Consider the following 14,481-nt stretch of genomic DNA (forward strand, 5'->3'; position numbering starts at 1 on the left):
TTTAGTGTACTTTTGGCACATACATGTTAGCTATGAAAACTAGTGTTAAATAATACAAATATTCATTGCTGACTGAATTCTTAAGACTTCAGGAATAAAATCAGAATCTTAAAAAAAAACTAATGGATTCTAAATTTGATTCATGAGAAGAATAAATTCTATAGTTAAAATTGAAAACCTTTGAAAATGTGATATGGGTATAATAGTACAGGGGAAATGTTGTTTAAGGGTACAAACTTGCAATTAGTAAATAAGTCCTGGAATTCTAATGTACACATAGTAAGTATGGTTAGCAATACTGCATTATAAAATTCAAAGTTGCTCAGAGACTACATCTAAAAGGAAAGAATGGGGGGTAATAAAAAGAGGAAAGAATAATTGTGTGGCATGATAGTGATATTAGCTAGCTCTATCTATGGTGGTAATTATATTGCAAAATATAAATTAGCAAATCAATACATTGTATACCTTAATGTTATGTGTCAATCATATCTCTACTAGGAAAAAAAGTTTCTAAAACTAGAGGACAGAGTGGAATCAGATATTAGCAGAGGTTTTAAAAATATTTTTATTGAGGTATAATTGACATAAAACAAAAAGCACATAGTTAAAGTGCACAATTTAATAAGTTTTGATATCTATATACCTATCTATATATCTATAGATATATATATCTATATCTATATATATATATTTGATATCTATATATATCATATCTATATACCTATGAAACCATCACCACAATCAAGATGATGAACATATCCATCACATCCAAAAGATCCTACTGCCTCTTTGTAATCCATACCCTCTTCTTCCTGACTTCCATCCCCATCTCACCATCCCCAAACAATGACTGATTTGCTTTCTGTCCCTAGACATCAATTTGCTTTGTCTATAATTTTATAAAAATGATATAGTATGAACATTTTTATCTGACCTTTGTCACTCAGCATAGTTATTTTCAGATTTATCTCTGTCACAGGATATATGAATAGTCCATTCCTTTTTATTGTTGAGTAGTATTCCATTGTACAGATATACCAAATTGTCCATTCATCTGTTGATAGATAGCTGGGCTGTTTACAGCTCTTGGCTATTACAAATAAAGCCTCTATGAACATTTGTATAAAAGTCTTTTTTTTTTTTTTTTTTTTTTTTTGTATAAAAGTCTTTGTATGAATATATGCCTTCGTTTCTCTTAAGTAATATCTAGGAGTGAAATGGCTGCATCATATGATAGGTGTAAATTAACATTTTAGGAAACTGTCAAGTGATTTTTCCAAAGTGGATGTACCACTTTACATTCCTGTCAGCAGTATATGAGAGTTCTAGCCAGCACTTGGTATGGACAGGATTTTAGGCATTGTAATAGATATGTAGAGTATCTGATTGTGGTTTTAATTTCTGTTTGTATAAGGACCAATGCTGTTGAACATCTTTTTATGTGTTATGTGCCATCTGTATATCTTCTTTAGTGAAGTGTCTGTTTGAATCTTTACCTCAGTTTTAATTGGAATTGTTCTTTTCTTATTACAGAGGTTTAAAAAGTATATTGTAGACCCACGTCCATTTTTTAGAAATGTTATTTACAAGTATTTTCACCTGATCTATAGCTTATCTTTTTAGTTTCTTAACAAAATCTTTCAAAGAACAGTTCTTAATTGTGATGAAGTCCAGTGTATCTTTTTTTTTCTTTTGTGGATCATACTTTTGTGTAAGAGACCTAAGAGATCTTTTCCTAACCTATGGTTAGAATTTTTCCCAAGTTTTCTTCTAAGAAGTTTTATAACTTTGAGTTTACATTTAGATGCATGCTCTATTTTGAGTTAATTTTTATATATGTGGTACAGGACTCTTTCTTGCATACCATTTTTTAAAAAAGATTGTATTTAAAAAAAAAGATTGTATTTCTCCACTGAATTAAATTTATACCCTTGATGAAAAATCCATTAATTACATATATTTGGATGACTTTCTGGACTCTGTTCTTTATCATTGATCTCTAGTCTATCACAGTGGTCTCAAGCAGGGCAATTTTGCCTCTAGGGGACATTGCACAAAATCTGGAGACTATTTTTTATTTTTTGAAAGACTTTTATTTATTTATTCACGAGAGAGAGAGAGAGAGAGAGGCAGAGACACAGGCAGAGGGAGAAGCAGGCTCCAAGCAGGGAGCCTGACATGGGACTTGATCCTGGGTCTCCAGGATCATGCCCTGGGCTGCAGGCGGCGCTAAACTGCTGAGCCACTGGGGCTGCCCTGGAGACAATTTTAAAAGAGCTAAAGAGATATTCTGGTTTCTGATAGAAGCCAGAGCTTCTGCTCAATATTGTGCAATGCATAGGACAGTCCCCACAACAAAAAGTTATCTAGCTGAAAATGTCTGTAGTACCAAGATTGAGAAACTTGTCCGTACTGATGCCAGTACCATGTTATCTTGATTATTATACCTTTATAATGAGTCTTTGAATCCAGTAATATAGTCTTTGAACCTTATTCTTCCTTTCAGATTTCTTTTGGCTATTCTAAATTCTTTGTTTTTCCGTGTGAATTTTAGAATCACCTTGTCATTTTCTTTTGTTTTAAATGCCTGATTGGATTTTGACTGGGATATGTAGACTATATAGATCAATTTGGTGATAATTGAAATCTTAATATTGATACTTTATTTTTTTCTCTGCAATGTCTTAGAGTTTTCAATGTATAAGTCTCACATATCTTTTGTCAGATTTATCACTAAGAACTTCTAAATAAGTGTTTTTTAATTTCAATTTCTTTTTTGCATCAATATAGAAGTACAATTGATTTGTTCTGTGGATCTTATCTTAACAACCTTATTAAACTCACTTATTCTCATAGCTTTTTGGTAGATGCTGTTAGATTTTCTACATAGACAATTACACTGTTGTACATCTTCTTTTCCAGTCTGAATGCCTTGTATTTCTTTTTCACAACTGTTACACTGACTAGAACTTAAAGTAAATTTTGATTAGAACTGGTTGGAGTGGGGGGCACCTGGATGGCTCAGTGGTTGAGCATCTGCCTTTGGCTCAGGTCGTGATCCTGGGGTCCTGGGACTGAGTCCAGCATTGGGCTTCCTGCGGGGAGCCTGCCTCTCCCTCTGACTATATCTCTGCCTTTCTGTGTGTCTCTCATGAATAAATAAATAAAATCTTTTAAAAAAAACTGGTTGGAGTGTACATCCTTGCCTTGCTTCTGATCTCAGGGGGAAAGCATTTAGTCTTTCACTGTTACAAGGTTAACCATATTTTTTGCATATGTCCTTTATCAAATTGGACAGAAATTATCAAATTCTGTTCTTAGCTTGCTGAAAATTTTTGTTAGGAACGGATATTTGATTTTGTCAGCATTTAAAATACTGTTAATTTTATCTCATTATTGAGGCAAATCCTTTCTGAGTATTCTACACTGCTTTTGAATTAATGGGGTTTTCTTCTTTGGTTGATGAGAATTGGCCTCTTCTGGACCCTGGGAACCTTAGGAGGTTGTTCTTCCCCTGGTCTTAAGTAATTCCTTATACTCATGCACTGATTGTTAAATACTCTGTTGAATGTTAGAGAGTAACCTTCTATCAATCTCTGGAGTTTTCTGTGTAGCTCTTTCTTCTCCAGTACTTTATCCGACACACTCTAGTTGCTTTGGCCTTCCTTGATTTTGAGTTTCATCTCCTCTACTCTGGGAGGTTTTGCGTGGTTTTCCACTCCATCTGCCACAGCCAAGAAACTCTTCAGACAGCAATCTGGGATAACATAGGTTTCATCTCATTTGTTTTCCATTTTTCAGGGATCACGGTCCTTGTTTGAATGATATCCAATGTTTTGAGAATAATTTTTTCATAGATTTTATCCAATTTTATAGTTGTTTCAGGCAGGAGAGTAAATATGGTCACTTGTCCTCCATCTTGACTAGATATGAAAGCTCTCCAGACAGTGTTGATAATATGTCACATTTGGGTTTCTGCAGGAGCAGTCGAATTGGGAGAGGACGTAGGAGGTTGTAAGGGAAGTGCAAGGATAGATTATGAAAAGGAGTAAAGTACAACAAATCTGAGTGAAGCAGGTAGGTATATCATAGTGGGATTTAAGGTATAGAATTGGTTCAAAGTAATTCTCCAGAACAGCCTGACTGTATAGGGACCACCTTTTATGGTATAATTTCCAATCTGCACTGCCATGGTTTCACCAATCATAGTGACTCAGCCTTCTGTGTGCCTCACAGAGTTAAGCCATGTAAGATACCAAAATGAATATTTAAAGGTTTGCCTTAAAGGGACTTAGGGTCTCTTACAAATGATATATAACTTTATACAAGGTAGAAAATGGTAAATTTAATACTAAGAATATGGATAAAATCATATAAGAATTAAGAAGAAGACATTACATATGAGGAAGAGAACTGACATTTTAGTAAGCATCAGACATTTTATTTGGTGCTTTATATTGTTTTGTTAAAGCACTTGGCATTTTGCCTGGCAAAAAGTAAGTAGTTTATTATTATAGCGAAGACTGGTTGCTAAGAGCGTATGCTCTGAAGTTGGACAGTTAAATTTGAATGCCACTTCCTCTTTATTAGCTGTGTAACTTTGGACAAATTACTTAAACTTTCAGTTCTTTGTATTTTTCTTTCCTCTGAAGAAATAGTAGTAGTAGCCACTAACTAAGCTATTATGAGGATTAAATGAGTTAGCCTATGTTGAGACCTTAGAACCTATAACACTCAATATATGTTCATTTTTATGATTAATATTAATAATAAGATTTTAAATCCTGAAAGGTAAGCATTATCCTTATTTTTTTTAAGTAAGCTCCACACCCATTGTAGAGCCCAACATGGGGCTTGAACTCATGACCCTGAGATTAAGACTTGAGCTGAAATCAAGAGTTGAACACTCAACCAACTGAGCCACCCAGGCACCTCATCCTGATTTTCAAAATGATGTATCTGTTAGGGAGTGTCTTTGGCTGCATGCAACAGAGACATGATTACATACCTTAACCAAATAAAGAGGTCTTATTTTTTAATGAAACCAAATCTGAAAGCAGTCTCACCAGGACTGGTATGGTGGTTCCATGTTGCCACCACGAACTCACCCTTCCTTAATCTTCTCATATGACCATCTCTAATATGTGGCTTTCATCTGTATACTTGCTGCTTTTTTGTCCATGATGGTTGCTCTACTTCCAGCATTGATCAGGATTCAGATAGGAAGAATGAATGAGCAAAAGGCCTATGCTGGATGAGTGAGCCAAAGGTCTCTCCTAGGAGATCCATCCTTAACTTTCATTTTTGTCTCGTTGGTTAGGAGTATTATATGACCACCCTACTTATAAGGGATGTTAGGAAATGTAGTTCTTTTAAAATTCTAGACTGCTTCAAGAAAAATTATATTTTAATAAAACAGAATTCATTGACTATTGTTTAGGCCACTAATGGTGTCTCCCACAAATGGGAGACTGAAATTCAGAAATTCAGTAACTTGCTTGAGGTTGTAAAACAACTATTAAGTGATAAAGTTAATATTGGTAGCAAGGTCTGTCTAATACCATTCCATATTCCTTTTGCCACACAGTCCAGAAAATAAGTGATCTATTAGGATTACAGGATCTTTGAGTTGGGTCTTTCATGACAGAACATTGACATGAGAGTAAATCCGGATGTATAAAATTCAAGGAGCAAGTAGAAAGAATTATAGGGCAGCCCCGGTGGCACAGAGGTTTAGTGCTGCCTTCAGCCCAGGGTGTGATCCTGGAGACCCAGGATCGAATCCCACATCAGGCTCCCTGCATGGAGCCTGCTTCTCCCTCTGCCTGTGTCTCTGCCTCTCTCTCTCTCTCTCTCTCTCTCTCTCTCTCTGACTCTAATAAATAAATAAAATCTTAAAGAATTATAAAGCTCATTTGGGGATACAAATATAAAGTTCATTTTTTTTGTTGTTGTTAAAGTTCATTTTAATGAGAACTTTAGGACTCAATGAAGGAAAGAAGTGGAGGTAAAGACTGAAAAGAGAGTGCTTAAATGGCAGAAATTCTAGAGGGCCAGACTAAGAATTTTACATTTTGCTTAGTAGGTGTTACATTTAAAGTTCTATCAAACTAATCCATTAAAGGAGCCCATTGAATCAAAAAGCTATTCTAAAATCTGGATGAAATTTTAAATTTTGCAGATTTCTGAAGATAGGTATAATGACCAAATGGAAATGATAGAGTAATCTTTTGATTACCATAATAAAATTGCAAAACAAATTTCTGGCGATGACTACTGTTATCTATAATTGCTTTATAGAAACTGTTGGGTTTTTACATTTATATTCTACAAGGACAGTCTAAAATCTTAAAGATGGTCATCATTCATTCAGTAAAAGACATATTTCCTGCCCTTTTGAAGTTTACTTTCCAGTAGAGGGAAATAGATAATAAATAATAAACATAGTAAATAAGTATATATATTAAAATAATAAGCACATTATGTACTTAAGTAAAAAATATTAAAATATATTATTATATATTAATAAAATAATATTAATATATTATTGTATGCATACTATATACTTATGCATTAGGTTGACAAGTGACGTAGTATAAAAATGGAACAGAGAAAAAGGGACATTTGAGAGTTAATATGGTAAGAGTTGCAGTTTTTAAATAGGGCAATCAGAATGGGCTTCACTTCTAATTTAAGCAAATTCTTAAAGGGAATAAGAGAATCTTGCAGATACGATGGAGAGTAATGCAAAATAAGAGAACTACAGGATTGGGCGGTATTCACTACCCTTGAAGGTCAGCAACAAGGCTGATATAGTTGGAGTGGAGTGAGAAAGTGAGAGAGTACTGGGAAATGAGGTCAGAGAGATAATAGGGAGTCAGATCACGTAGGGTCTCATAATCCATCATAAAGATTTTGGCTTTTACTCAGAGTGGAGATGGGAAGCCATTGCCAAGTTTTGAGCAGAAGAATGACAACATAATATGACTTGCCCTTTAAAAGGATCATTTTGGGGATGCCTAGGTGGCTTAGTAGGTTGAGCCTCTAACTCTTGATTTCAGCCCAGGTCATGATCTCAGTCATGAGATCAAGCCCTGCATGGGGCTTCATGCTCAGCATGAAGTCGGCTTGAGATTCTCTCCCTCTCCCTTTCCCTTTGCCCCCCCACCCCCTGACTTTCTCTCTCTCTCTCTAAATAAATAAATAAATTAATTAATTAAATCTTTAAATAAAACAAAAGGATCATTTGGCCACTATATTAAGAACAAACTTTATAGTTTATCTGTCTCTCCCTACTAGGTTAGTAGGGGCAGGGATCTTTGTCTTTTTTTTTTTTTTTTTTCCCATTGATTTGTGACTGTGGCAGATGCTTAGAAAATATTTCTGAATAAATTACCATACATATTTAAGTTTTTAGAGTGTCCTTATAAAAAAATAAAGGGAAAACAACCTAAAGAGAGAAGGGGAAGTTGTTGAGGGGATAAAATTGCTAAAGAAATGTCTTTGAGTAGGAGAAAGGGAGTACCTAAGTAAAGGGTTTGACTTTGGATAGGACCATGGATACTTTATCTATAGATAGATAACAAGGGACACTACATGGGTAAGAAGCTAGTAGGTGGGTACAATTGAGAGTCTGGAAATTCTCTTTTGACTGATTCAATTTTCTCAGTGAAATAAGAAGCAGGCCTTTATATAACTGTGAGGATGGGTGTGTGGGGGAAGCATGTTGGGGAGAAAAGCTAGTATGAAAGTAATTAGGCAAAGGAGATGTAATATTATTGTTGGGTCTCCTTGATTAAGGGTGCATTTAAGGTTCATGTTCATAAATTGAAAATCAGATTAGTCAACATGTTTGTATGTTTTTGTCCAATCATTATTAATAGTGGCTGAGTATTGAGAACCAGACACTGTGTTACCTGCTGGCTGTATGAAAGATTAATAAAACCTAATCTTAGCCTGATAGGGACTCAATGTAGTGGCAGACAGTTGTATTTTTTTTTTTAGATTTATTTATTTTGGGGAGCACATGTGCAAGGGGAGGGGTAGAGGAAGAGGGAGTCTCAAGCCGACTCCCTGCTGAACTAGGAGCCCAGTGTGGGACTGGATCTCACTACCCTAAAATCATGACCTGAGTTGAAATCAAGAGCTGGCTACTCAACCAATTGAGTCACCCAGGTGCCCTGTGGCAGACAATTTTTTAATCAACCAGTTATAAAATGGTGTGATAAGTACTATCAATTCGAAAAAACACTGTAAATCAAAGAAGTTCCAGGCAAGTGAACAATTCAGGTTATAGAGTGAATAACAGATTAGTCTAAGAAGGCAAAAGATTGTGAAAGAATCACTTCCAAACTCTTACCTCCAGTGTCCAATCAAAAAGGTATTATGTATAAACTTTGTGTAATTCCATTCAGATCCTCTTCTTTGCAACTCATCTTAAAAGAGATCCCAGAATTCATAAATATCGTACCTCTGACTTCCCCTGTGAGATACTAAGACTATCCAGATAGTATTTTCGCTTACTGCAGTAAGCAAAAACCTCAGTTTTGCTCTATCAACAGGTTATTTTGGAGGTATTTTAAAGGAGTCAGCGTTTGACGGTCTTGGAGATCTTATCAAAATCTGGTCACCTTGGAAACAGCATAATTTTCTGAGGCCTTTTCAGCCTCCAGCACAGGGTCTCTCCAATGAAAGTGGTGAGGTAAGTTCATGTTGGGTCTGAGCTCTGATTTCTAATTGTGTCATCAGATACTCCAAATGCCAGTTTGTTTTGTTTAGTTTCATACTGTATCTAGGAATAAACTCTTTTTTTTTAATCCATTGATTGATCAGGTTTGAAAAACTTTTCTTTGGTAGAAATCTACATTATTATGGTCTATATTACTGTTTGTTTGCTCTTGTCATTTCTTCATCATACATCTATAAGAAGAGGTTCATAGGGATGAAGGTGGGTGTAAACTTGTAGGTTCAGAAGGTTTTTTTTGAGACTGGCATCCTTTGGGAAAACTGTCTCAAGTAATTTATGAAAGTTTCATGAGAATTTTGCCCACTCTTGTTTTATTTTGTCCATGAAAGTCTGGTTCTCTTTAACAGGGAAGTCCCCAAGTTTCACATTTGGCTAGAGTGTTCTCAGACTCAGGTTTATCTTTAGTTTGGTTCTGTAGCCATTCTGGGCTGGATTCCTGCATCTTATATGTATTTATGCTAGAATCAAAATGTGTCTTATTTACTTTCTAGATAAAAGAATTAGTTGGAATTATAATTGTTTTGGAGGGGGGAACTTCTGATATAAACACAATTGTTCCTTTGGGGAGGTGATTTGAAGCAAAATGAACTCAATACCCAAATATATAGTTGTCTACTTTTAAGGCAAGAGGAAACTTCCAAAATATATTCAATGGATTATGAAATTGCCTCCTTAAAAGATTCTTTGGCAAAGGCAAGAGAAAAACATGAAAAATTTAGAACTGTCTTTTCTAAATCCTTTCAAATCACAATTTGAATATGATGTCCTTTATTCTTCTGTTCCACTTCCTCATCCCATGTTCCTCCATTTCCCTCTTCTGTCTCTCCTTTGGACTTTTTCTCCTTCCCTTCAAAATACCCCATAAGGAGATATTCTTGTTGGTCTAAAAGAGAAAGATCACTTTAGTGTAATACGCTCTCAGTTTTATACTTAAAGTATTAACAATTTAAACCAGCTGTAATGATTGATTCCTTCTCCCTCATCCTCTTCTATGTACATGTATGTCAAATACATTTTCCCGCATCTAAAGTTTTCCCTCTCATTAATTAAAAAGAGATAATTAATCTTTTACACTGATAATTCTGTATTTGACTAAAGGTGGCTCCTTCTCTTATTTATTTATTTATTTATTTATTTATTTATTTATTTATTTAATTTATTTTCCTTCTCTTTTTAAATTTCTATTCCTCCTCTTCTTTTCCCTCCTAGGGAAACATTAAGAATTGACAAAAACAATTATTCTGTCATTATGTGCTCAATCTAGGAATGTATAATGAACAATTTCTAAAATAGAAAAATCATTAAATTTTGTTTCTTTTTCTTTAAAATTGCTTTTAAGAGATATTTCTGGTTAAAACTACAAGAAAAGGGCCACTGTGTGGCTCAGTCAGTTGAGATCCAACTTTTGGTTTTGGCTCAGGTAGTGATCTTAAGGTCATGAGAGTGAGCCCCAAGTTGGGCTCCCATGTTCAGCATGGAGTCTTCTTGTCCCTCTCCCTCTGCTCCTCCTCATGCTCATTCTCTCTCTCTCTCTCTCTCTCTCAGATTAAATAAATAAATAAAATATTTTTTAAAGAACTGCAAGAAAAGAAGAAAAAAAACCTTGGTTTCAAGATGAAGGACTTTGAAATAGGGTTTAAGGAGTTTGCATAACTTCATTTATAAATACAAAGTTTATATATTATGTAGAAAATTTTCATAAAATATTCCTGATGGAGGAATCAGTGGACAAATTAGAATGAATTATTCATACTGGTTTAAAGGATTAAAAAACAATTATCTTCCTACTTTAATATATCAAATTAATGCCAACACAATATGCTAGTTTATACAAAAAGATAGAACATCTCATAATTTAAACTTTATATACTCCTTGCATTGATTTTATGGGACAAACAAGTAATTAATATCATTATTTCTACAAATTAAGCTTACAAAAATTTAGAGTCATGATTGACTAGATAAAATTGTAATGATATTTTTAAAAAGTTTTATAATCTTAAGTTATTTCTATAATATCAAAATTCTTAAGAACTTTATATTTGGGGTGCCTGGGTTGCTCAGTTGGTTAAGTATTTGCCTTCCACTCAGGTCATGATGCTGGGGTCCTAGAATCGAGTTCTACTCCCTGCTCCACAGGAGAGTCTGACTCTCTGTCTTCCCTCTGCCCCTCCCCACCCCCCCTCACTTATGCTTTCTCTCTCAAATAAATAAAATCTTTTTTTTTTTTTAAAAGAACTTTATATTTAACTAAAATCATAGTTTCTAGTTCCTTAGCTAACTCAAAGACCTTAGACAAGGGTCAAATTGAGTTAATTGATGGATAATTTTGAATACTTGGGTAAAATCTAAAGAAAAAAAATGAATGAAATTGGTCACTAAACAGTTTTATTTTGCTGTCATATATTTAAAAATAGATGTAGATTGGAGTGCCTTATTGGCTTAGTCAGTAGAGCATGTGACTCTTGATCTCGAGGTTGTGAGTTTAAGCCCTAAGTTGGGACTCAGCTTACTTAAAAAATAAATAAAATAAAATAAAATAAAATAAAATAAAATAAAAAATAAAATAGATACAGATGTGAAAATGCTTTTTGATTTTTTTTTTTTAATACAGGCTCCATACCCAGTGTGAAGCCCAACACAGGACCTGAACTCATGACTCTGAGATCAAGACCTGAGCTGAGATCAAGAGTTAGACACTCTGCAGGCTCCCTGCATGGAGCCTGCTTCTCCCCCTGCCTGTGTCTCTGCCTCTCTCTCTCTCTCTCTCTCTCTCTCTCTCTCTCATTTATGGAGAAATAAAATATTTTTAAAAAATTTTTTAAAAATTAAAAATAAAAAAGAGTCAGACACTTAGCCAACTGAGCCACCCAGGCCCATGGATTTTGTTATATACATAGGTCTCCTTAAAATGTATAAAGACAATATGACAAACATTCTCATTAGAAAAACAACTAAGCAATTTCTTATTTCCTATCTTCTACTTTTGTCTAGGGAGAAATAAAAGTTGGTCACCTAGGTTAAATGGAACCAGTAAGGCTATACTCTGTATAGTTACAGAGAGATATGAATATGTATGCAAAACCATGTGTATGGTCTGTTTCTTCAAAAAATTGTTGCACTTAGGATGATACATTGGTAGAATGCTGAAATGGCCTTCTTAAAGCAGAGCTCCAGCATTAGAGGCAACATCCTGAAAGGATGTTGATTCTTGAAGATGTAATATATGCCTTAAATCAGAGACCTCTCTATGGTGCTGTGTTCCTGACAGGAAGAATACATGAATGCAATAACCAAGGGACAGAATCAGAAATAGCCCCAATGACACACTGGGAGATTTTGTGCTTCCCATCCTTTTAATTCTGGGCTCTGTAGGGTTGGGAGTCCTGGTCCCCAAAGGGAGCATACTCTTGCGAGGGAACACACAAAAGTTTGTATACTATAAGATAAAGCTGCTGTCTGGGCACTTTGAAGTCCTTGTATCCAGGCACCAACAGGTAGGAAAAGGCATCAGCATACTGGAGAGGGTAATCAACCCAGATCAGCAGGAGGACATAGAGCAGAGGGACTGTGGAACCCAGATGATTCATTTGGGCACCTTTGGTTATTTCCATGCTCCACTATAATTGTGAATGGGTGCATGTAGCAGTGTCACCATAAGAACGATACGATTGCTTAGTCCCCTCAGAAACTGAGATTTGAGTCATACTGATGTGGGAAACAAAGGCAAAAGAAAAATTAAATTTCCTTACTACTTACAGCCCATTGACAAGTCCTTGATATAGGCCAAGTGGCATTTTCTCTAGGATCTCAGCTGTCTCAATGTGAATACTTTGCTAAGGGCAAAATGGAATGTTAGCCTGACCCCCAGAATCCTGTAAGTCTACTTTAACATATAAAAATCCCTTTGGGAACTTCCTTTAACCCCCAAAATATGTGTTAGCAGTCATCTCCCCAAGTATATGACCCACCAATAATACATCTGAAAGGTCTCATGGCTAAGGTCTTATTAGACAGTAATAAATGACCTTTTCCCAACAATAGCTAGCCCCCACTCCCCCTCAAGATCCTGGAAGCCTTCCTTCCAAAATTCCTTAGAGACCTAGGCTCTCCTTAACCCCCTCCCAACTTAAAAGTATATAATCACCACTTCTTACCCCAGTGAAGCTCTTCCTACCCATGGGTCCTTCCCTGTGCATTAGTAAAACCACCTTTTTGTATCAAAGACATCTCAAGAATTATTTCTTGGCCATCAGTTCCAAACACTAGCATCTTTCCTACATCAATACCAGCAGTGAGCCTCCAAGACCTGGTGAGTTAATAGCTGAGAGTGAGGGAAATTAGAATAACTACTGGAAGTGGGAGAAGATGAATACCAGTTGTAACTCCAAAGATCAACTACAGTGTTAGAGGTTCCTTCTAAGTTTCCCCTCAGGAAAATGGGCCCAGAAGAACCATAGAAGTCTGGCACTCTGATCTGTGAGAAGAGATAAATCTGTTTAGCACAAGAGGTAGGCCACGGCAGCTATGAAAATGAGTCCCTCAGAGCTCCTGCTGCAGATGGAGTAATTGACAAAGGATCCCAGCTGCTATGCTCTGGATCTACCATGGTGCTGGTGCAGAAGCTGTGCTTCTCACAGGCTGCTCCCAGACAATAGCTGAGCATGGCAAAAGTACTAAGATGGTCCTACTTATGTGAGGAGGAGGACTTTTTGATGGGTTACTTGACTTGAGGTTTCCCCATCAGGCTTGCAGACTACTCAATACTAATGAGGCCCTTGTATTGAAAAACTGAAGTTAGACCCCCAGAACCTCATAAACAACCTCCTCAGAGACACTGCTAAGGTCTGTCAAGGTAGTATTCTCCTTACTGCAATAAGCAAAAAACTTAGTTTTGCTTATCAACAGGTTATTTTGGTGGTATTTTTAGGGAAATAGCATTTTAATAGACAAACGGAACCATCATTCAAAAAGCAGAGGGAAGAGCTTCACAGATAGGAGGAATAGTAATGCAAAGGCCTTGAGTTGGGAAAAAAAGGAGAGAAAGAAAAAAAAAAAGGAGAGAAAGTAGGCGTATTAGATGGTGTATTAGGTGGTGTATTAGATGAGGTCAGAAACGTACAGAAGGCCTTAGAGTCCTTGGTCATTGTAGTATCAATTTCATTCTGAGTAAAACAAAACGTTAGAGAATTTTTAGTGGAGAAGTGATGCACCCGGGTTTATATGTTGTAGAATATGTTATAGAGAGACATGAATGGAAATGGAGCAATTAGGAGGTTATTGGTATGGCACAGGTGAGAGTTTAGGTGATTTGGATCTAGAGTGATAGGGATACAGGAGGCAAAGAGAAATGGACAAATTCAGGATATATTTTAGAGATAGAATCATCAGAACTTGCTGATTGGTTGGCTTTTGGGGGAGGACATGTGGGGATGTGTGTGAAAGAAGGGAAGGAATGACTCCAGCTAAGGTTTTAGCCTTGATCAACTATGTGAATGGTAGTGAATTTTACTGAGTTGACGAAAACTGAGGGAAGGAATAGATTCAGAAAAACAAAGCAAGAGCTCTTTTTGAACCTGGTTGGTTTTGACTTTCAAATGGAAATGGTAAGTAGGTACTTAGAATTACAAGTCCAAAGGTCAGCATTGTAGATAAACATTTTTGTGAATTATCAACATGGATGATAATGAGAAACTGGAGAACAAAGAGATCACCTGAGAGGGAAAAATGCA

General features: G+C 35.8%; 1 protein-coding gene across 8 annotated transcripts in view; it reads left to right on the plus strand.

Annotated features, from left to right (window-relative positions):
• The window catches only part of CARF (calcium responsive transcription factor), a 97,691-nt gene that overhangs the window by 63,226 nt on the left and 19,984 nt on the right, over window positions 1-14,481 (plus strand). For 2 of the 8 annotated variants that reach the window (XM_038585420.1, XM_038585421.1), the window contains exon 17: window positions 8,565-8,704. In XM_038585420.1, coding sequence (XP_038441348.1) covers window positions 8,565-8,585 — 21 coding nt within the window. In that variant the 3' untranslated portion in view covers window positions 8,586-8,704. Of the gene's footprint in view, window positions 1-3,984; window positions 4,081-8,564; window positions 8,705-11,363; window positions 11,425-14,481 lie in introns of those variants that run through there. The other 6 variants (XM_038585419.1, XM_038585418.1, XM_038585412.1 and 3 more) reach the window with 6 other exon arrangements.

The sequence above is a fragment of the Canis lupus genome, chromosome 37 (assembly GCF_011100685.1).
Source record: "Canis lupus familiaris isolate Mischka breed German Shepherd chromosome 37, alternate assembly UU_Cfam_GSD_1.0, whole genome shotgun sequence".
In the NCBI taxonomy this organism is placed as follows: domain Eukaryota; kingdom Metazoa; phylum Chordata; class Mammalia; order Carnivora; family Canidae; genus Canis; species Canis lupus.